General features: G+C 42.9%; 1 protein-coding gene across 2 annotated transcripts in view; it reads right to left on the reverse strand.

Annotated features, from left to right (window-relative positions):
- Nucleotides 1-25,164, reverse strand: part of ST3GAL5 (ST3 beta-galactoside alpha-2,3-sialyltransferase 5) — a 168,412-nt gene that overhangs the window by 38,280 nt on the left and 104,968 nt on the right. Inside the window, exon 3 of one of the 2 annotated variants that reach the window (XM_077477961.1) lies at nucleotides 17,533-17,638. The exons of the other annotated variant lie outside the window; for it this stretch is intronic. Coding sequence (XP_077334087.1) covers nucleotides 17,533-17,638 — 106 coding nt within the window. The remainder of the gene's footprint in view (nucleotides 1-17,532; nucleotides 17,639-25,164) is intronic. 2 annotated transcript variants of the gene reach the window in all.

Genomic DNA, 25,164 nt, shown 5'->3' on the forward strand with positions numbered 1-25,164 from the left:
AATCTCTAGCAACCAATCAACAAGCAGAAGTCATGTGCTGTAACCTCTAGAAAATAACAGTGAGCCATAATGTGTGCTGTAACCTCTAGCAGCCAGTCAGTGAGCGGTAATAATACACTATAACATCTGGCAACCAATCCCAAATGCTGCCTGATCTGATTCAGTAAACTGAATTTAAGTCTAGCTGCTATTTACTGTATGCCTCAAAGCATGTGGAGAGCAAAATTGTGTGGAAGAGGGGGCCCAAGAAAATGTTTGCCCAGGGTCCAGTCAATATTAAAGACGGCCCTGGGGTTACCGCTAATGGTACTGAATTTTCACCCTGAGCCAGACTCGGGAATACTGCCAGGGGGGTTAATGTGGCCATTGGACCTCTTCTGCAGCTGCGGCAACTCCCTAGTCTCTGCCCCAACCTTGTCTCAGCAGGAAGACAGAACTCCCCTGCCAGATCCTGTGCTTCTCTGTGTAGATGCTGAGAGACTCATCTCTACCCCCTGTCCCGTCTCAGCAGTAGGCAGCAGAGAGGAGGACAGAACTCTTGCTATAGATCCTGCACCTCTCTGTGCAGCTGCTGCACCCACTTGTCTCGGCCTCCCCTGGTCTCAGCTGACACTTCATATCTTCTTCATTTATTTTATCTCGCCTGCCTTCACTTCTTGTGAAGTCTGTTTTTTGGACTTAAACTCTGCCACTCTACCTCTAGGGGTATTTTCCCCTCCTGCTGGCAGAGCTCAGATGCAATTGGACAATTTCACAGACTCACAAACCATGTACATTCTGCTTCCCAGTTCCACTCCAGCTTCTTCCCGACATCAGCACAAAGTGATTGGGTGAATTGTAATGTAAGACCAGCCGACCAATGTAAGGCCAGCCATAGATACCGCAATTTTCTTGAAAATTGCTTGATTTCCCCATCAATACAGTCAGTGTTGAATGGGGAATCACTTCCGCTGAATAATTGTGTTCTCTTGGCAGGAAGGAGGGGGAAGAAGGGGGGGGGCGAGGGAACACAGCAATTACTGCTAGCAGCTATAAAAACCACTAGCAATAATTGCATGCAAAGTTTGTCAGGTTGGTTGTACTCAAGTAGTACCTCAAATGATGCTTTGAATCTCAGCGGGTCCCTGCTAAACCGGCCATGATTCAAACATTCTATGACCGGCTTAAGGGAGGGTGGGGGACTCTGGACTTCTGATGATGGGGGGCTCTTGACATTTGATGTTGTAACGGAGGGGTGCTCTGGACATCTGCTTACAATTAATATGAGAATGATACAATTCTATGCTAGTTGAAAAGGAGGGTCACACACCGCTGCCACATGAAACTTTATTGGAAACTGCTCAGACATAATACCATGGCAGACCATGTTCTGTCTGAGCAGCTTCCAAATAAGTTTCTGGTGGATGATACCAGGAGACGGACTGTCCTTCTCTCCACGGGGTCCTGGCTCTTGATTGGATAGATTGATAACAACGCAGCCATTGGCTCCCGCTGCTGTCAATCAATGACCCGGGGGGCGGGGCCGAGTCCGGCATTCCTGTCTATGGATGCCGAATGCTGGACTCGGGAGCGTGCCCGCAAAATAACCCCCCCAGGAAATCGCTTCTTCTAGGGGGCTATCTGAAGTGAGGAGGAGCCATGAGAGCTGCTGAGGGACACCAGAAGTCGAGGATCGGGGCAACTCTGTGCAAAACGGTCTGGAGGAAGGGAGGTGGTGTAAAAATTCTGCAGACATGCGGGGTCTGAGCAGTGGGGTCACTCTCCATTTTCTGGTGTCACGGTGGTATGTGAATCACAAGAGTGACTAAACTGAACTATTATCTTTGATAGGTAAATCACTTCACATTTACAGTGCCTTGAAAAAGTATTTATACCCCTTGAAATTTTTTACATTTTGTCATTTTACAACTAGAAATGTAAATCCTCTATACCATAAGGAGCTGCGCTAAAAAATATTAATTAAGTAAAAAAAATGCGTGCTTCATTAACTGGTTCCCGACCAGCGCACACCGATGTACATCGGCAGAATGGCACGGGCAGGCATATTAGCGTACAGATACGTCCAATCTTCAATGCCGCCCTACCATCGCGAGGGCGCCGGTCGGGACCCTCGTGAGTCTGGTCGCGGGTCCCACGGACTTGACCGCCGTGGGCATACCCGCGATCGTCTCACGGGACGGCTGAATGGAGGAAATGCCATGTAAACAGCATTTCTCCATTCTGCCTAGCAACTAGTGACGCTGATCTCTGCTCCATGTGATTGGAGCAGAGATCAGTGTTCACTAAATGAAAGCCCAGCTTCCCCACAGTTAGTAACACACCCCTAGGAACACTTAACCCCTACACTGCCACCCACTGGTTAACCCCTTCACTGACAGTGTCATTTAAACAGGAATCACTGCATTTATATAGCAGTAATTACTGTATAAATGACAATGGTCCCAAAAATGTGTAAAAAATGTCTGATGTGTCCGCCACAATGTCGCAGTCACAATAAAAATCGCTGATCGCCGCCATTACTAGTAAAAAAATAAAATAAAAAATTATTAATAAAAATGCCATAAAACTATCCCTATTTTGTAAACGCTATATAACTTTTGCGCAAACCAATCAATAATCTCTTATTGCGATTTTTTTTTACCAAAAATATGTAGAAGAATATGTATCAGCCTAAACTGAGGGAAAAAAATGTTTTATATATTTTTAGGGGATATTTATTATAACAAAAAGTAAAAAAAAAATGTTTTTTTTCAAAATTGTTGCTCTATTTTTGTTTATAGCACAAAAAATAAAAACTGCAGGGGTGGTCAAATACCACCAAAAGAAAGCTCTATTTGTGGGGAAAAAAAAGGACATCAATTTTGTTTGGGAGCCACGTCGCACGACCACGCAATTGTCAGTTAAAGCGACGCAGTGCAGAATCGCAAAAAGTGGTCTGGTCTTTGACCAGCAAAATGGTCCGGTCTAAAAGTGGTTAATGAAAGTGATAATAAAATATAAATATAAATAAGATGGTGCTCTACCACGAGAATATAAAAATGCATTTAAATAAAAATGAATAAAAAATGAATTCATAATTAAACGTGGTGAATGTGAATACAAATTACTGAAAATATCAAGTGAATAAATAAATTGATGCAAGACATACAATAATAAATTATGGTAATTAATAATAAAACATTATAATAAATGAAAATCCATAAAAAAGTCCCAACGAATTCCAAGTGCAAAGAAATTCATGAGAAGTCCAGTGCAGAACAGAAATAAACACCAATGGGAAAAAGTGCTGCGGAGACCAAGAAATTGGCACCACCAATAGCTGTTCTGGCCGCTTACCGGAACATAAGATCCCTGTTCAATGGGACCAAAAAGCGCATGGATATATTATCGGGATGAACCCTTTAGGCAGGAAACCTCTCTCTCCAAAAGTGCAGGAAATTAAGCCGCAATAGATCAATCCGTATAAAAGACAAAGATACTGGCATAGCATAAAAACCCCTTAAATTTATTCCATTAAAATCAATACATATGAACTCACATGTTCCGACTGTAAACAAGGAATAAAAATGAACGAGCCGGCCGTCTCTCGACTACCGCCCATAGTTCCGGGACTAGCGAAGAACGCGGTGACGTCAGCACACCATTCTTCCCTACGCGTTTCGTCACTCCAAGGACGTGGTCACGGGATACGAGAAACATAGAAATGTAAATGTATTTTATTGGGGTTTTATGCGATAGACCAACACAAAGTGGCACATAATTGTGAAGTGGAAGGAAAATGATAAATGGCTTTCCAATTTTTTTACAAATAAATATCTGAAAAGTGTGGCGTGCATTTATATTCAATCCTCTTTACTCTGATAAATCTAACTAAAATCTAGTGGAACCAATTGCTTTCAGAAGTTAGCTAATTAGTAAATAGAGGCCACCTGTGTGTAATTTAATCTCAGTATAAACACAGCTGTTCTGTGAAGCCCTCAGAGGTTTGTTAGAGAACCTTCGTGAACAAACAGCATCATGAAGGCCAAGGAACACACCAGACAGGTCGAGGGGAAAGTTGAGCAGAAATTTAAAGCAAAGTTAGATTATAAAAAAATATTCCAAGCTTTGAACATCTCATGGAGCACTGTTCAATCCATCATCCAAAAATGGAAAGAGTATGGCACAACTGCAAAGAAAACCTACCAAGACATGGCCGTTCACCAAAACTGACAAGCCAAGCAAGGAGAGCATTAATCAGAGAAACAGCCTTGAGGCCCATGGTAACTCTGGAGGACCTGCAGAGGTCCACAGCTCAGGTGGGAGAATCTGTCCACAGGACAACTATTAGTTGCACACTTTACAAATCTGGCCTTTATGAAAGAGTAGCAAGAGGAAAGCCATTGTTGAACAAAAGCCATAAAAAGTCCCGTTTGCGGTTTTCAAGAAGCCATGTGGTGGGGACAGCAAACATGTGGAAGAAGGTGCTTTGGTCAGATGAGACCAAAACTTGTTGGCCTAAAAGCAAAACGCTATGTGTGGTGGAAAACTAACACTGCACATCACTCAACACATCATGTCCACCATGAAACATGGTGGTGGCAACATCATGTTGTGGGGATGCTTTTCTTCAGCAGGGACAGGGAAGCTGGTCAGAGTTGATGAGAAGATGGATGGAGCCAAATACGGGGCAATCTTAGAAGAAAACCTGTTAGAGTCTGCAAAAAGACTTGAGACGAGCACAGGTTCACCTTTCAGCAGGACGACGACCCTAAACATACAGTCAGAGCTACAATGGAATGGTTTAAGTCAAAGCATATTTATGTGTTAGAATGGCCTAGTCAAAGTCCAGACCTAAATCCAATTGAGAATCTGTGGCAAGACTTGAAAATTGCTGTTCACGGACGTTCTTCATCCAATCTGTCAGAGGTTGAGCTATTTTGCAAAGAACAGGCAAAAATATCACTCTCTAGATGTGCAAAGCTGGTAGAGACATCCCCAAAAAGACTTGCAGCTGTATTTGCAGTGAAAGGTGGTTCTACAAAGTACTGACTCAGGAGGACTGAATATAAATACACGCCACACTTTTCCGATATTTATTTGTAAAAAAAATTGAAAACCATTTATCATTTTCCTTTCACTTCACAATTATGTGCCACTTTGTGTTGGTCTATCACATACAATCCAAATAAACTACATTTAGGTTTTTGATTGTAACATGATAAAATATGGAACATTTCAAGGGGTATCAATAATTTTTCAAGGCACTGTATGCATTTTATCTCATTTTTAGCTGCTGAGCTGCTTAGATCCAATGTAGGAATGAGGGGGTACAGTGACATTATATACTTTGGCTGTATGGGAAATAACACTACATCACAAATGTTAACATCCATAATCATCTCTAAAAAGAAGCCCAAACTGTAAAAGCAGACCATTTCTTATAAGACTGCAGTTTATCACCAGAGAATTTTCATTTGTGCTAACGTGTCATTTTGTTAGCTTCTCTCTCCTGAGGCCTCAGGCATTTTTATTGAAAGCTAGCATTAAGACTCTTGGTATTATGTAGCAGACATTTTCAAGTCTCTTCCAGCCCTTTCCAGCTGAACTATTGTGATGCAATCTGGAAAAACATGTATTTTGTTCTCTAACAGAACTCAAAGTGGAGGAGGACCAGGGGTCACAGCAGGGTCCCTCTCTATCATCCCTACAATAATATCTACCATGCATTAAATGAAAATGCAGCGTGCTCCAGGTGATCCTGAAAGGTTGGTACATGGCCGACTCAGCGACACTTATCAATGCATACCATGGTCTGTAATGTGGCATTAGCCTGGTAGATTCCTTTCATAAGTTTCAGGGTCATTTGGATTCTCAAATCTACTGCCCTGTTCATTTAATCGGACGTGTGCTTTTTTTTTTTTTTTTTTTTGCATTCATAGCTATAATACACTATATTACCAAAAGTATTGGGACACCTGCCTTTACGCGAACATGCAAAGGCTACCCTGGAACATAGGTCTGTAGGGAAATCAGTGCAGAGAGATGGACGATCCCAGATCTTCACACCAATGAACAACAATCTAATCATCTTCATCATTCAAAGTGAACTCCAGCATTAAAAGGCAGACCCAGATGCCACATAATGGCTTATCAACTATTGTAAGAACTTAAAGCAGGGTTCCACCCTAAAGTGGAACTTCCGCTGATCGGAACCCTCCCCCCCCTCCGGTGTCACAATTGGCACCTTACAGGGGGGAGGGGGGTGGAGATACCTGTCAAAGACAGGTATTTACACCCACTTCCGGGCATAGACTCTTGTCCTGCCGCGCTGTCTGCTGGGACACACACGGGTCCCAGTGACAACGCGGACAATTCCTATTGCGCTGCGCGACTCGCGCATGCGCAGTAGGGAACCGGGAAGTGAAGCTGATTCGCTTCACTTCCTGATTCCCTCACCTAGAATGGTGGCGGCAGCAGCCGAGAGCCGAGCGATCGATCGGCCTCGGCATCGCTGGAACCTGGGACAGGTGAGTGTCCATTTATTAAAAGTCAGCAGCTGTAGTATTTATAGCTGCTGGCTTTTAATATATTTTTTTTAAGTGGAATCCCTCTTTAAGTTCTCTCCTTACAACCAGCAAGCAGATTCATACATCTAGTACACATCTGATGCCAACTGGTGGTTAAGGAAAAGTAACTCCAGTTGTTATATAAGCTCCACAGTCTGTACATTGGAACATCCAATTTTGACTTAATGGTTGTCTCACCTAAGCCACCTACTTTGAAAGCTCTCCCATTGGTCATCCAAACCCAAATGTGCCAGGAACATTTTGAAACATGTTTGGAGGGGAACAAACCTGTTATGGCTTTTTTTTGGAGATGGAAACCATTCTTATTATACAATTATAATGACCAAGAAATTAACACAACCTGACCTTTTTAATACTCATTGTGGTATGTGGAAGGGACTTTGGGTGGCAGATTGGGATGTCTACGACCGTCCATCATACTCGTATATTGATCTAGAAACTAGACTGCACAGTTACTATTTTTATGGTTGGTTATTTACTACTTTTTTATACTTGCCAATCAGGTAGTACCTCTATTCAGGCATATATTTCTTGAGGTGGATTGTAAAACTGTCACATTTTGTGAAATGGTACACTTGAGGATTCTTTTCCCCTAATATCTAATGTGAAAAAATTGAATACGATACATTTGTTACAAAAACAAAGTGCAATTTTCTGAAGTAATTCGTTAAAAAGAGAGAATAGAACATAGTATAATTAAGGGGTTGGTTCACCAAAAAAATCTGTGTTTTGGTTTGGGTGGATGCCAAAAGGATGACCGTTGCTATCTGTTAGGGACTTTTTACCAAATTCCTAGTTCTGCTTACAAAGGAGAGCCCCAGGCAAAAATAGAAATTCAGTAATACATACAGTATATGTCAAGTAAAATTTGTTGCATTATTCATCGTTCTAAATGCGTAATTTAAAGGACAAAACCATGCCTAAAACAACTGGCTGAGCAGATTATGAAGGCACAGCTTGGAGAGGTTTCCATGCTTGGAGAATGGAAAAGTTCGCTTCAGGCTAGGATCTTTTATAAACTGGATTGCCTAAATGCTAGAAAGCTACAGATCTCATTTACAAGCACATATCATGCACACCTTACCCATCTGCACTGCCTTGCCTCCCTGTTCCATTCTTGCTCCCTTGCTCCAGGTATGGAGGAACATGTGATCTCTCCCATGTGATAACGTTTGGGCCTGTCACATGGCAAGACGGGGAGCGTAAAGTTAGTCTATTCAGGGTGGACTTCTGCAGGGGGTGGGCTATCAGGATAATCTGTCTCTCCACCCTGAATGAGAAGGTGACAGTTTCTCTTTAAAGTGCATCTGTAGTCTTGTCCAATAATCCTGTAAAGCAAGCAAGTAGGCCCAGAAATGACAATTCCAAAGTGCACTAAAATCTCTATCAATGGATGAACTACAGCGTCACATTTAGAATTACATGGGTTATTTTAATCACTTGCTATGGAAAGATAGAACAATTTTCATGTCTGGTGGGAAAAAACATTAATTTGAGTATAAATTATTTTGTGAATTTCAGAGTATTATCCGTTTACCAGGTTTCATTTTTTGCTTGTTCAAGCTCTCCTTTAATAATAGAGTCAGAGTTCTTGTAAATTAAGCAAATCTTTCAATGTCCTGACTAAAGACAAAAAGAAAGCTACTCTGAGAGGTAACTAAAATGAATATATTCAGCAGATTTTAATGGCAGAGCATTCCAAAGATAACAAGCATTATGATTGTTATCAAAGCAGCAGAGAAAACCCTACCTTACCTATTAAACATCTCCTATCAGTAGAAGGACACACTGCAAGTATAGATAATTATGCCCATGGTACTAAATACCGGTACATCATCTATGTCATAAAGGGACAGCATATATTCAGATATACAGTATTCTTAAAATTCCACTTTTACGGAAAGAGGTTATGTTTGTAGAAACCAAGTCAAGAATTTTAGGGGTAAAAAGTAAGGTTAGGCATTAGGTGGCAGCCTGTGCATTGTGGTGTTGCCCCCCCCCCCCCCCATTCATGTGCCCGGCCCCTTTCAAGACGCCAGACACATGAAATACTATGGCGGGGGTGTGTATTTTGACTTCAAAATAGGGTGGGCTCGGGGCACAGAGCACTGCATTCCAATCCCACCCTGTTGTGTGGCATAGAAAATTAATTTTAGCTATTTTCACACTAACGTTCCTCCCTGCCAATCAGCAGGCAGGTCAGTGAGACCTGTCTCCTGATTGGCCAAAGCATTAGGCGATCCTTTTGGATGCCTAACGCTTTGGCTGAAGAGGAGACATGGCGGATGAAGCCTGAGGAGCCGAGCGGACACAGGAGCCACAGCCGCCGCTTCCCACCATTTCAGAAGAGGAGGAAGCCCCATCACTCCAGGAGAGTGGTAAGTTCCGCTGGATTGGCCGCAGGGTGGTTGGTGTGTGACGTGACAGCCGAGCCGGGGGACGTGCCTGGCTGCATTTGATGGGCAGAAGTGGCTGCATATACTGGGTACAAGTGGCTGCATTTTATGGGCAAAAATGGCTGCATATCATGGGCACAAGTGGCTGCATTTGATGGGCACACGTGGCTGCATATGATGGGAACACATGGCTGCATATGATGGGAACACGTGGCTGCATATGATGGGAACACGTGGCTGCATATGATGGGAACACGTGGCTGCATATGATGGGCACAATGGCTGCATTTGATGGGCACAATGGCTGCATTTGATGGGCACAATGGCTACATTTGATGGGCACAATGAGGCTGCAATTGATGGGGGGTTCAGTATTTTTCAGTTTGTTTGCACCCCCAAAAAGCACCAGCTGCCACTGCTTAAATAGAAGAGGTATCTGTTTTCTTACTTGGATCTTGGTGTTCTGTGAGTTTCTTTCAGATTTGTGCAGCAATCCAGCATCAAACATCTCCTTTCCTTTGTCTCTACGCAGGAACTGCATGTAATGAAGACCGATCACTGCTGCTTTCTTGGTTTGTGCAGAGTAATTTGTCTGGTATCCTCCCCCTCCCGGCCCTGTCTGTTGCAGGTTGCCCTGTTGGGCCCCTCCCACAGATCTGCTCTCTGCACAGGTTATATGCAGCCCATTGATGCGGTTTCTGTTAATTTTGTTAAGGCAATATCTGGGTATGCAGCGGCCTTTGGTGCACCCAAAGTAGATTTGTATCCTTTGTGGCTTGTGGGGAATATATATATATATATATATATATATTAGAAAAAAAAGTAAAAAGTTGTGTCTGGAGTTGATCTTTGTACCACTTTCTATTTTAAACTGACCACACTTTGGAGATTCCGACGGAATGTGTCCGATCGGACCGTTTTGTCGGATATTCCGACTGTGTGTGGTCTACATCGGACTGTTTCCATCGGAGTATCCGACAGAACAAGTTTTCCAACTTGTTGGTAAAATTTTCAGACAAAATGCTCCGATCGGACATACTCCAATCATGTGTAGAGAATTCCGATCGGACAAAGTGCCACGCATGTTCAGATCAAATTCCTACACCAAAGCTATTGGCTACTAGCGTGAACATAGTCCTGTCGTATCGAAATAACATCATCATGTCGGATTTTCCGACAACTTTGTCCGACCGTGTGTATGCAACAGTTTCGGACAAAATCCGACGGATTTGGTTGCCGGAATCTCGGACCGTGTGTACAAGAGCTAAGAATGAGGGCACATCCATTCCAACATGGTCAATTTTCTTATTTGTATTCTACTTGGGAGCACAGCCCACCTACACTCTGTTGGTCAGACTTGTGCTAACATGCCTTCCCGCACAGCTAATCATTAGGAAGATCAGTTAATGCAGCTAAGAAGAGAGCTCATGCGATCACTCATAAAAAAAAAACAAAAAAAAAAAACAATGATTTATAAGTCTTTATAAACACAAATTCTTCTAAACTTAATGAGTTGTTTTTCAAGGTAAGGGTCCTGTTATAAAAAAAAATCTTGAAAACCTTGAAGAATTTTGTTCTTCAATAAAAAATAACTCGACAAAAAAAAAAAAAGGATTAAGAACTAGGGGTTAAGGCTAACATTAATGCCGTGTACATATGACCGGACTTTTCGACGGACTAGGTCCGACAGTCTTCCCGACTGACTTTCTGAATGAACGGACTTGGCCACACACAATCACACCAAAGTCCGACGGATTTGAACATGATGAGGTACGACCAGACTAGAATAAGGAAGTTCATAGCCAGTAGCCAATTGCTGCTCTAGCGTCGGTTTTTGTCCGTTGGACCAGCATACACACGAACGGATTTCTTGGTCCTGCAGAGTTCCGGCGGGAAAATTTAAAACATGTTCTATTTCTAAAGTCCGCTGGATTTTTGGCGAGCAAAGGTCTGATGGAGCCCACACACGATCGGACTGTCTGACAGACTCGTTCCGTCTGACCTTTGCTATCAAAAAGTCCGGTGGTGTGTACGCGGAATAAGACTACGTTTTATGGGGTTTGGGGTGTTGAGTCTGCAGGAAGATACAGCAAACCTGTTTCAATAAAAAAAATTAAAAATACTGAGAATGGATGGTCTAGGATTATACAGGTGGGTTGCCAATTTTCTTTTAACATATTTGCTTTAATTGTTAATGGTTAAAATTAAAGAACATGTTAAACTTTCGAATTTGAGTGACTGGGAAGGGTTTAAGGACAGTCTAAGGAAGTCATTCTCAACTTCAACTATACCTATGAGGTTGGTAGGGGTTCCCTGAGGTTTGGCAGGATGGGCAGCCTGGTTCACACTGTTTAAAGTGACAACAAAGCTGGAGTTAGGCTTCAGTGTTGCCAACCTCCCGCAGCATTTTTTACTAGCAAAATATGGAAAATTCACTGATGGAACACATTTTTTCTGACAACCTGAATAATCACACAACTCTTATTGAAGCAATTTGCCTGGTTTAAACTTAAAAAGCCTAAAACATAAGAGGTAACAGCATCAGCAGATGGGGTCATGTGTGATCCAGAGTCTTTAGCTATAGGACCTGAGTTGCCACCGACAGAATGTTTTAGGAAATGACCGGTGTATTACTCAATTGTGCATCGTGCTAGATGTAATACTTAGCCGCATTAATGAGACTTTTGTTTGTATTGTACTGAAAACCTTCAATAAACATATTGAAACATAAACTTAAAAAGCCAACACAGCATGACAAATTGTCAGTCTCTGATATTAAAAGACAGTTGTAAATACTGTTTTTTAAAAACTCTCCATAAATTTACTGACGGTTGGCAACCCTGTTAGGCTTTAAAAAAAACAAGGAAGTGCTAAGGTAGAATGAAAGCCATCAGTTCTGGGTCATCTAAAGCTGGCCATACACTGATTGAAATTCAGCTGGTTCAGCAGGGACCAGACATATTTCAATTAGTGTATGGAAGACCCTGCTCATTCGATCATTCGCTGAATGAAAAACCAGTGTATGGAAAGCTTTAATCAGCAAAGCATAAAGAGAAGTGAAGGAGCTACAGTATAAGGATCACAAAGGGAGAAGAGTGTGTAGAGTTATAATGTATAGTCCAGCAAGCTAGAATATCTCTAGGCCCTTGTACACACGGTCGGACATTCCGACAACAAAATCCGTCGGATTTTGTGCAAAACTGGTGTTGCATACACATGGTCAGACAAAGTTGTCGGAAAATCCGATCGTTCAGGACGTGATGACGTTATTTCATTACGACGGGACTACGTTCAGGCTAGTAGCCAATAGCTTTGGTCTAGGAATTTGATCTGAGCATGCATGGCACTTTGTCCTAACGGAATTCTCTACAAACGATCGGATTTTGTCCGATCGGATCATGTTGTCGGAAAATTTTATAGCCCAGCTCTAAAACGCTGTCCTTCGGATATTCCGACGGAAACAGTCCGACGGAGCCCACACACAGTCGGATTATCCGACAACACAGTCCGATCAGACATTTTCCGTCGGAATGTCCGACCGTGTGTACAAGGGCTTAGAAGATCAGTTGGTCAGGGTAAGGGAAGGTCCATGAATGTCAGTGCTGGAAGGGTATATGGGACCACCTGTGGCTGCTGCCTTCAGAGTTGTTGTGGCAGCTCTGCATAAAACCAAAGGAAGCAAAGGAGAGAGGGAAGGACACACCAACTAAGTCTAGTATCCCAGTTAGTTTATTACATAAAGAGAGCACAAAAAAACTTACAGTAAGTAAATATAGGCTCATCGGTATGTAGATCTCTTAGGAGGGATCATCCTTATACAGCCTGTGAGGTTGTGGGTAATACAGTTCCAGCTGCTTTGCAACGATAAAGACAGTTCCTGGAGCCTCAAGACATGCAGGAAGTCGCACTTTACCAGCGTAGAACGCACTGCGGACATGATGTTACCCGAAGGATCAGAGGTCGGAGACAAGTGGGATGACAACAAGGCTATGCGCTCGGAGCATTCGGCTACTTCTACAGGCCTGCATAAGCATCACAGAATTGAAGCCTGCATTTTAAATGCTAACCTGACAATAGCTGCTCCTTTATTTTTATTCAGACTGTGTTGCTTTCAAGGAAACCTGAGATGTGAAACATATGGTGGCTGCAACTGCTGCCCACTCTATCTAGAAATTCTGGGTGTCTTTTCCAGTCACTGATCAAGAACAAATACAAATACTTTATAGCATTAATGTCCAAACAGAAAAAACGGTCAACACCGTAGTTGGTCTTTGTGAGCTGGAGCTCTGGCCATATTTGCCATTTGGTTGCATTGTTGTTCTGCATCAGTGATGCAGTTTCTAAGGAAGATTCCGCAGGGTAACTAGGATTTTCAGCATTAGAACGCTTCCCCACAGCCCTTTAATTGGGGCTTAATGTAGGAAGGTGGAGTGGCTTCCTAATCACGTGACTGCTGTGACATTTCTTACAGCAGTCATATGTTTGGTAGTCCATCCAGCTGGCTCCTGATCAAAAGCTGTGACTAAGAGCAGTCCTCAACAGCTAGGTCAGTGGGTTGGAAGGGTGCTTCCAGCAGACAACCTCTGACCACTATGGAAGACTGGATCAGAACAACTCCAAAACTGTTGCAACCATGGAATTTCGCAGTCTGCAGTGGTCAGCACCTAAGAAAAGTGGTCCAAGGAAGGAAACCCAGCAAGCGGGTAATAGGCAGCCAAGACTCGCTGATGAACGTAGGGAACGAAGGCTGGCCTGTGCAGTTTGATCCAATAGAAGAGCTGCTGTAGCTCAAATTGCTGAAATAGTTCATGCTGGTTCCAACAGAAAGACATCTGAACTTTGTTGCATAGGGGCTGCAAAGCCGCAGACCAATCAGAATTCCCATGCTGCCCCATGTCCACATACCAAAAGTGCCTACAATGGGCATGTGAGCATCAGAATTGGACCACAGGAGCAACGGAAGAAGGTGTCTTCAGAGTGTTGCCTGGCCTCCAAATTCTCCAGATCTCAACTCAATTGATCATCAGTGGAATGTGCTGAAAAAACGAGTCTCATCCATGGAGGCCCCACTAGGCAACTTACAGGAACTAAAGGATCTGCTACTGACAGCTTGGTGCCAGATACACGAAAGCATACCTTCAGCGGTCTAGTGGAGTTTATGACTCAGTGAGGCAGGACTGTTTTGGTGGCAAAAGGGGGACCTACTCAATATTAGGTGGGTGGTCAGGTTCTGGCTGATCAATGTGTGTGCAATGGTTGGGTGTTTAAGCACTAAAGTCCACAGCGAGCCAGGCGCAAAAAAAATGGAAACCCAGTCTAAAAAAAATACCAAACTCAGGCCGCTGCACCCTGACTCAAGACACCAAATGAGGACAAGCAAATAAAAACAACTCAGGGAGCGCTGATCCAAAGAGTGGTAAAAATATTAAAGATGACAGCCGTATTTACTATAATGTTTATTGGCAAATATGATAAGTAAAAACAGTCTAAAAAGATGGTAAAATGGTAATCAAACAAACATTATAAAATGAATGGCCTGTGGACATCTGCACTTTCTGTGAAAATGACACTCACTCAGAAGCCAGTGTGATGAATGGAAGGCTGTGCCACCTCCACCGCTGTAGGAATGAGATACTGCGGGCACTCTAGGAATCCGGTAGTGCCTGTGGTCATCTATCCAGATGTATAGCCCAGGACTGTGGCCAGCAATCCAGGGAGCGGCAAGGAGGGGAACAGATCGTGAGCCCGGCGCACACTTATCCTGCCACCATATATATGTGTTACACGGTCGGAAAGAGGTTAATGTTTTACATTTTAAATACTGCAGCGCACAAACTGTTATTGCATTATTGCGTTTATTGCTCCTGCTATAAATTCAGACAGCCAGAAGGTTAGCTTATACCACAATGCCTGTGTGTTTTTTTCCCAACTGGCTAATCTGCCAAACCTACAAATCCCAAGGGACAACCTGGAAAGCTGTAATTATATATATAGCAAAATAACAAAGCAGTTACTGTTACACATGAGACAAGCTCCTCGGGTTCTTCTTAATGTATCACGCCAAGGGAGGCATCTAGGGCATAACAAACACTGATCCCTTTGTGTATTCCCAGGAGAAGGGCAGAACTGAGAATGGAGAGATTCATCCAGCCTGGAAGTAAAATGATATCTTCTACTCCAGCTTGTCTATTGTCCTGATCGGGATTTGATTACTCTGCATGATAGCATATCACAACCTGGAAGAGGATCTGCAACAGACCACGACAAGGGTCTGCCCACTGTACACTTCTGCGTTGGGGGCTCTGGGTGCAGACCCTAATACTTGATGTACTCACTTCAGGTTTTTATTGGTCCCCAACTATTTTTGTTATTCATTTGTTTGTTATTATTGGCCCCCAACTATTTTTGTTATTCATTCATTTGTTTGAATTATTGACTAAAAATCTACAACATGTTGAACCAATCTACATTAGCCTATCACTCAGAAGAAATTTAGATCCGACTGGCAATCAAATTGAAAAGTTTCTTATCAAAGAGACCCTTTCACTAACTTAAAAATTGCTGTTAAAAGAAGAGAAAAATTATTTTCAAAAATGATTAAGTATTTAACCAGTTCCGGACCCCCCACCGCATATATACTACAGCAGGGTGGCCGGGCTGCGTGAAACAACATACCTGTACATTGTCCGCACTCCCTTGTCTAGGGCAGGCCCATGCACCGCCGGCGCCCCACTTCCGCCATGATTGGACATAACGGGAGCCAATTAGTGGGCCCGGCAGCTGTGATGGTTGTCGGCCACCCACAATTGTTCAGGGAAATGACAGAACGGCAATCTGCCTATGTAAACAAGGCAGACTGCTGTTCTGTCACAGACAAAGAGAGAGATCTTGTGTTCCTACTAATCAGGAACATAGCCAAGAGGAGGGTTTATTTACAAGGAGGGTGGGACTTTACATGAAGCGCGTGGCAGCAAAAAAGGTAAATGGGTGAACATAAATTAATTTTATTTAATACTAAAATGTAAACACATATTTCCGGTATCAATAGTACATGGTAACACACATATAATACATTGGTGGATAGCATAGTATAAATATACATGTAGCACTAATATCAATGGTATGTAAAAAGCATGATAATAACAATGAAAGTGGCAACAAAATCTCAGGGTATAACTGCAAAAATTCCTTAGTTCACCGCAAAGGAGAATTTGTATAAAACAATAGTTCAAAAGTATTGCCTGCAGGACCTATGGCAGGGAGGAGCAAAGGGAAATACTACAGAGCAGTGGTCTCGAAACTGTGGCTGGGGGCGGATGTGACCCATTGCTTCCCTTTATCTGGCTCTTGATGCACTATTTTTCCAATGGACACCAATGATGGGGGACCATTCCTCCCACTGACATCAATGATGGGGCACCATTCCTCCCACTGACATCAATGATGGGGGACCATTCCTCCCACTGACATCAATGATGGGGGACCATTCCTTCCACTGACAACAGCAATGGGGCTCTATTCTTCCAACTGACACAATCGATGAGGCTCTATTCCTCCAAATGACTCCAATGATGGGGCACCATTCCTCTCACTGACACCATAAAATGTGGCACTATGCCTCCCTATAAAATCATTACTTATGACACTGATGCCAGGAATTTTTGTACTCCCACTGGCAACAGCCCGGCCCCCCTAAAGCCTGAAGGGTAGTGATCATTTGGCGAGCACATCTCAAAAGCCCATTTACACTAGCCCCAAATATTAATAAAGGCATATGAAAATTCAGCTGAATTCAAGAAATATTCTTTTTTTTCACTTTTATGGGTCCAGCTTGTGGATGCAGAAATTCACTGTAGTAGCCTGAGGTACATACATTCAATGCTGGTCTCTACTGGGTGCTGCTCAAGTAATTTGCCTTCCGTATACTGAACACGGGGGGGCACACACTCGGCACCTCCACCATTACATAAGGCAAGTCGTCTGAGCAGCACCTGGAAGAGACTGTATGTAGCACAGACCACAACAGTGAATTTCTACATCCCCTGTGACTCTAAAGATGTGGAATATGAAGAATTCAATGTAACCAACCTGGACCAATATAAAGGCTCAGTTCAGCTTTAAAGTGGTTGTAAACCCTTACAACCAACTTTGACCGACAGGTGAGCCTAGATTAAGGCTTACCTGAAGGTCCAAGAAATATCTCCTAAACCGTGCATGCGCCGTAGACAGTGGCGCACAGGCGCACCGCTGTCAACAGTGATATGCCGCAAGTGGCGGCTCCCGTGCGCATGCGCGAGAGTGACGTCATTGCGGCTTCGCCGAATGACATCGGCAGAGCAGCGAGACCCACCGAGAAGATGGATGCTCCGGACTACAGGGGACAGCGGTGACTTCGCTGGCTCCTATGCAATGCATAGTAGTCCATTATGCTTTACCTTTGCAGGGAATCAAAGAGGAAGTAAACTCATCAGGGTTTACTTCCTCTTTAACACACTGGTCAATTTTACAAAGTTCTGTGCACTCATTATACAGAATTATAATTTGACCATTTATTAAAATTATCATACCTTTATGTGATCAGGGTCCACCGTTCTAAGGTCACACGTCTCTGCATCCAGGCCCACTTTGCAGATATAGAGGATACATATTATAAAACCTAAGAACAACATACACCTAGGAAAAAGGAGAAAAAGTCCAGTTTAACATTATGTACAATGCTCATACTACAGGCTCTTTGCATTATATATATATATACACACACACACACACACACACACACACACACACACCCCTTACTGTATATATATACTGATCAGCCCTAACTTTATGACTACTGACAGGTCCAGTGATTGTTACAATGAGATCTGAAAGTCAGGGGGCTGAGGCTTGGCTGACACTCTAGTACAGTGATTCTCAACCAGGGGTTCCTCCAGAGGTTGCTAGGGGTTCCTTCAGCATTGGGCAATTTCTGCCTCTCAGATAAGTTCTCACTGACACCATTGATTTTTTTAGCTTATCTGTAAGGAGGTAATTCTTCCCAATGATCACAAGCGTAAGGACCATTCTTCCCACTGACCATCATACTAATGTATCATGAGTTGTGGATTTCTAAGCAGGGGTTCCCTGAGACCAGAGAACTATTTCAAGGGTTCCTCTGTGTTGAAAAGGTTGAGAAAGGCTGTTCTAGTACATGTGGTGGGAATGCCGGGGAGTTAAGAGGTTCTGGACAAGAGCGTACTATTTGATTTATACAGTCTTGGAACACAGTCGGGTTGATTTACTAAAGCCAAATCCACTCTGTACTGCAAGTGCATTTAAAAGTCCACTTAGAAGTGCAGTCGCTGTAAATCTGAAGTAAAGATCTGAAATTAGGGGAAGCTCTGCTGATTTTATCATCCAATCATGTACAAGCAAAAACGCTGTTTTTTTATTTTCCTTGCATGTCCCCTACAGCAACTTTACTTCCAAGTGCACTTGTAGCGCAAACTGGATTTGCCTTTAGTAAATAACCCCCGGTATTTCCAAGAATCTCTATGAGGCCTTATTAAACCTCAAACCCCTCTCTGTCCTTAGCGAGGACATGGAAATCTGGGGTTCCAACAAACATGCTCGTAAGATAAAAAAAATAGCACGGTACTTGTTTAATAAGAAAATGGCAGCAGTTTTAAATGATAAACTGGATCTTGAAGACTCAGTTTGGTCACTCTAGGTTGCCGAGATTTGTTATTATCAATGGGGGATCTCCCATCGGTGTGGAGGCCCATTCGGGACCATCTCCTACCCTTTCCCTCCCTTTCTCCCCCCGCCCTCCATATTTTTCCTTGCTTTCTATTTTTTTTTCTTCTTTCTACCTATGGCTTTCTATAGAGTTTTCAATCTTGCAGTTGGAGCATGCCTCTTTGAAGTTCTGCTACCATCATTCTGGGTAATATGTGCCACCTTGTAAACCATGTGTGGCTTCATGATGTTATATATACTTTTAGGGTAAGCATTCCATTCTTTACTACGACTCTCCTACTTGGGGTCCGGTTTTCACAAACCTATTTGGTAGGCGTAGACTTGGTAGGCCGTCGGTGGCCGATATCTATATGTAGTTTTTCACGTTTCATTATTCTTTTGAGTTCCTCGTGTCTTGATTAAGCATTACAACGTATAAATCATTCCTCTATAATTGTAATCTTGCTATTTAAAATACAAAAACCTATTGAAAATGGAAGTGTCTTAACAAAAACCTTCATGGGAGAACCATCTGGTTTTATTATAATCAAAGCTGCAGATTTAAAGACTGAAAACAGCTTTTGGAAATGACATTCACATGTTAAAGCTTTTATGAGATTGGGTTTTTATCTACTTTAACTGTTAAATAAAAGAATGCATAGTAGAACCTTGATAGAAAAAAAGTGTGTAAACTCTTTCACCGCCACCAATGCGTTGGCAGCAGTAGAGAATTTTTATATAAAATTTACAGCTGCTAGATTGCTTGCACTGACCCCCTTGAATGGACAAACCCTGTTTCCCAGGCTTCGCAATCCTATCTGTGGGTCCAGTACACGCATGGCGGGAGACATCAAGTAGGGGGCATGGAGACCCACCATCGATTGTTCGCTGATCCTCCCTAGCTAGCAAGAACCTGGATGTGATTAGGATTTAGTCACTTCCGGTTTCTGCTGGGGAAGAAGCTAATAGAGCATGATCTGAGCTCCATTAGCTTCAGCTGAGTGCAGGGGAGACATCAGGGGTCTAATAAAAGGTACACCCAGACTCTCCTTCAAAAAAAAAAAAAAATGTATTCCCTCCACCCTTATGTATGTAAATGCAGGGGTGTCTATGTATACAAAAGTTGATGCGCTACGATACATACCAGTGTGAGAGCAATAATTCTAGAGCCATAGTCCACAGTTACCTCTAAAATGATGACCAGTAAAAGCTTTTAAAGCATCGCCTATGAAAATTTCTGAGTACCAAAGTTTGTCGCTGTTTCACAGACGCACGCAGTTTTAACACTTGAAATGTTTGGTATCTACTTTTTGACACCACCTCTCCTTTTAATATTTTTATGAACTTTACTGTACTTTTACTAAAAGTTTGCGCTTGATAAACTGTTGCAATCATATCGCATGACATAAAAAAATACAATTTTATTTTGTAGGGTCTCTGCTTTCAGAAAATATATACTGTTTGGGGGGGGGGGGGGGGGGAATATAAACTAATCTTCAAACCTAAAATGATTCTTGTAAAAAAAAAAAAAAAAAAAAAAATAATTCTGGCAGAAAAAGGGTTAAATGTTATTATGAGGTTTATTATCCTCTCTTTATTAACCACTTCAATACCGGGCACTTAAACACCTTCCTGTGCAGACCAATTTTGAGCTTTCAGCGCTGTCGCACTTTGAATGACAATTGCGCGGTCATGCTACACTATACCCAAATGAAATTTTTATCATTTTTTTTCCCACAAATAGAGCTTTCTTTTGGTGGTATTTGATCACCTCTACGGTTTTTATTTTTTGCGCTACAAATAAAAAAATACCGAAAATTTCGAAAAAAAAAAGTTTTCGCTTCAAAACTTTGGAAATAAGTACGTTTTCTCCTTCACTGATGGGCACTGATGGGGCTACACTGATGGGCACTGATAAGGTGGCACTGATGGGCACCAATGATGTGGCACCAATGAAGTGGCACTGATGAGGTGGCATTGATGGACACTGATATGTGGCACTGATAGGCGGCACTGATGGGCGACACGGATGGGCACTGATAGGTGGCACAAATTGGCACTGATAGCTGGCACAGATTGGCATGGATGGGCGGCACAGATGGGCATGGATAGGCGGCACAAATGGGCATGGATAGGCAGCACAGATGGGCATGGGTGGGCACTGATAGGTGGCACGGATGGGCACTGATAGGCAGCACAGGTGGGCACTGATAGGTGGCACGGGTGGGCACTCATAGGCGGCATTGTATTGTTATACTGTACTAATGGATGCCAATCAGTGCCAAACAATAATGCATGCCAATCAGTGAAGCCCTTTGTGGGCACTGATTGGCATCCATTATGGGCACTGATTGGCATCCATTGTGGCACTGACTGGCATCCCTGGTGGTCTAGGGAGGATTACCTTTTCCTGGGCATCCCTGGTGGTCTGGTGGCATCCCTGGTGGTCCAGTGTGGGCATCCTCGGGGGGGCTGTTCTGATAATTGATCAGCACAGACCCCACCCCCCCGTCAGAGGAGCAGACGATCGGCTCTCCTCTACTTACGTCTGACAGACGCGAGTGAGGAAAAGCCGATCACCGGCTTTTCCTATTTACACTGTGATCAGCCGTGATTGGACACGGCTGATCACATGGTAAAGAGTCTCTGTCGGAGACTCTTTACCGAGATCGTAGTTGCAGGGTGTCAGACTGACACCCTGCAACAACGATCGCCGCGATGCACGCCCCCGGGGGCGCGCAGCGCCTCATAATCCTGATCACGTCATATGACGTCCGATCAGGATTATGCAACCACTTTGCCACCGTCAATTGCCTATAGGGCGGGCGGCAAGTGGTTAATGTCACTCGCAATTTTATTACACTAATTACTGCTCTGTTTGCAAGCTGTTAGAAAACAATATAAGATTACCTCATTTAACCTCTATTTTTGGAATGTGGCCAGTAAAGTGCATCTAAACTAAAAAACAAAAGTGTAACATAATACAGCTTACCAGTCCTTAGATGTGACGACTGCATTTATTTATTTTTTCAGGCTTTTTTTCCTTTATTTTCCTCTGGAGTCACCTAAGGTTGCTCTCCTCATTCCGAATACAAACCCCTCCCCCTCTCCTCATCCTCATAAAGCCTAGTACACACTATCTGTTTTTTTTCCATTCAACCCAGCGGACTGAATGAAAAAAATCTGAAGAGCTCAGGAGGAGCCGCTGTACTAAGTATCCGATGTTAGTACAGCAATCGCCACTGCTGTGCTATTGCCCTGCCAGAGCTCCCCCACAGCACGCCAATCATCTCAGCCATTGGCGCTGATCGTCAGACCATGAGCCGAATGCCACCCTATTTCTACTGAGCCAGTCAATGCTGCCCGTGTCTAAGGCCCTTAACACAGAAAAGGAAAGGGGTGTGTAATTCACAGAAGATATCTAGGAAAGCTGATTGTTCGAGGTTTTGGTTCAGTGCACAGGAAGTTGCACTTCCCGACCGTCCACCGCGGATATACGTCGGTACTTTGATGTTAAATACCGTTGTTATCACATAACACCGGTATTTTTCTCTACAACAGGCAGTCCGCTTTAACATAAAAGTGGTCTCCGCGGCGCATTCGCCACAAGATTACTTTTATGGGTGGCAGGAGAGATGCCCACCCCCGCTGTGTCCCGGTGGTCTCAGTTTACCAGAGCCATTGGAAGCCGCGAAGATCCAGTCCTGTGGCCTGATGGGCAGGAAGTCGACTCTATGCTCTTGGGAGGACCGGAGCGGTGTCAAGCGGCAACATTTTTATTAAAGCGCCCTGCTCCTCCGTACTTGCGCTCAGAAGCAAACGCCTACGTAAGTCACACCCACATATGTAAACGGTGTTTAAACCACACATGTGAGGTATTGCCACGATCGTTAGAGTGAGAGCAATAAGTTTAGCCCAAGTGCTCCTCTGTTACTCAAAACTGGTAACCTGTAGAAATTTCTAAACGTCGCCTATGGAGATTTTTAAGTGTCAAAGTTTGTTGCCGTTGTCGGCCGCCCGAGGCCGACCCGTCCCTCGGCTCTCGGCGCCGCCATTCCTTCTAAGGGGAACAGGCAGTGGAGCCTTGCGGCTTCACTGCCTGTTTCCTACTGCGCATGCGCGAGTCACGCAGCACTTTGGGAATGGGACGCGCTATGTTCTGGTACACACAGTTCCCAGAACACAGTGCGACCCATTACCCAGAAGACAACGCGACGAGGAGAGAAGAAAGAAGATCTCCGGAGGAGGAAGAGGAAGATTAGGATTATGTGCCTAGCAACAGGCATTTCTGGTAAGTAAAAAAAAAATTTTTTTTCATTTTTTTTTTTTTCGATTTTTTTAACATTTTTAATATTTTTTTTTTCCAGGGTGGCCCTCTACTTTAAGGACCGAGCCGCTTTCTGAGATTTGTTGTTTAAAAGTTAAAAAGTTTTTTTTTTTGCTAGAAAATTACTTAGAACCCCCAAACATTCTATATATTTTTATAAACACCCTAGAGAATAAAATGGCAGTCATTGCAATACTTTCTGTCACACCGTATTTGCGCAGCGGTCTTACATGCACACTTTTTTTTGAGGAAAAAATAAAAAAAATTTAATTAAAAAATAAGACAACAGTAAAGTTAGCCCAATTGTTTTTTTTATATTGTGAAAGATAATATTACGCCAAGTAAATGGATACCCAACATTGTCACGCTTCAAAATTGCGCCTGCTCATGGAATGGCGACAAACTTTTACCCTTAAAAATCACCATAGACAACGTTTAAAAATGTCTACAGGTTGCATGTTTTGAGTTACAGAGTAGAACTAGGGCTAGAATTATTGCTCTCACTCTACTGATCTCGGCGACACCTCACATGTGTGGTTTGAACACCGTTTTCATGCGCTACTCACATATGTGTTTCGCTTCTGCACGTAAGCTCAGCGGGACGGGGCGTATTTAAAAAAAAAAAATTCTTATTGATTTTACCTTTTAATTTTATACTGTTCTTTTAAAAAAAAATTGTGTCACTTTTATTCCTATTAGAAGGAAGATAAACATCCCTTGTAATAGAAAAAAGCATGACAGGACCTCTTAAATATGAGATCTGGGATCAAAAAGACCTCAGATCTCATATTTACACTAAAATGCAAAAAAAAGAAACCTGTTGCTTTAAGAGCTTTGGGTGGAAGTGACATTTTGATGTCGCTTCTGCCCTGCAATGGTATGGAGACGGGTGGTGGCCATCTTCCCCTCACTCATCTCCATACCCAACAGGAAGAAGGACCCCTACGCCTTTGATAAAATTGAATCTTGAGGCAAATCCGCCAGAGACCACTTTTATCTGAAAGCGGACCTCCCGCTGAAGAAGAGGATACCGGGGTTAGGGTAGCTAGCTGCTGCCATAACAACGATAGCCCTATTCAAACAGCCCATGTATAATGACGGTGGGCGGTCCGGAAGTGGCTAAAGAAAAACTTATAGGAATAGTTCACCTTTACCACAAAACTGCCTATGTAGATGAGGGACATCTGTAGATAAAAACAAACTGCAGCTCTGACTAAAGTTGAATAAAGCCTTTGCTATAGGTGTAGGCCATTTACATACCTTATGAAGCCTGACTGGAATACTCCCAGGATGTTGCTAAGAGAGACCTAGTCATTACTGTTCACCCGCACCCCCACAAGAGTGAGCTCTCAAATGTTGAGCTCAGAGATTCTGCATCGGCTGAGAGAAAGAGCACAGGAGGGGGTTTGAATCAGAGAAAGAGCTCACTCCTGTGATGGTGGAGGTGAGCAGTGATGACTAGGCCTCACCTAGAAAAGTCCTGGAAGTATTCCAATCAGGCTTCAAAAGCTATGTAAATGGTCTAGACATATAGGGTATTATTCATCTTTAGTCAGAGCTGTGCCATTTGTTTTAATCTACAAACATCCCTTATCTACATAGGCAGGTTTTTTTGTAAAGGTGAACTATCCTTTTAATTTCTTGCAGGATTAACAATTTCTCTGTACTTGCTGAAAATTTACTTAGCCTAAAAAATATATTTTTTTTAAATCAAATGCAGCCACCACACCTAAAGACTGGTAAGCTGCAATAAATTACGGTACATTTTGTTCCTGGGCTGAGATCTGCTATAAAACCTTAGCATTTGCACAGCAGTTAGTTTTTTTTACGTGCAGATACAGTGCATCCAGAAAGTATTTACAGTGCTTTACTTTTTCCACATTTTGTTATGTTACAGCCTTATTCCAAAATGGATTAAAACAATTATTTTCCGCAAACATTCTACATACACCCCATAATAACTACGTGAAAGAAGTTTGTTTGAAATTTTTGCAAATTTATTAAAAATAAAAAATGAAAAACTTTGTTGAAGCGCCTTTGGTATCAATTAAATCCTCAAGCCTTTTAGAGTATGAAGCTACAAGCTTGGCACACCTATTTTTGGGCAGTTTCTCCCATTCTTCCTTGCAAGCTCCATCAGGTTGGATGGGGAGTG

This window comes from Lithobates pipiens, unplaced genomic scaffold (genome assembly GCF_037356315.1).
Source record: "Lithobates pipiens isolate NorthernLeopardFrog02 unplaced genomic scaffold, aLitPip1_a1.2 Scaffold_13, whole genome shotgun sequence".
In the NCBI taxonomy this organism is placed as follows: Eukaryota; Metazoa; Chordata; class Amphibia; order Anura; family Ranidae; genus Lithobates; species Lithobates pipiens.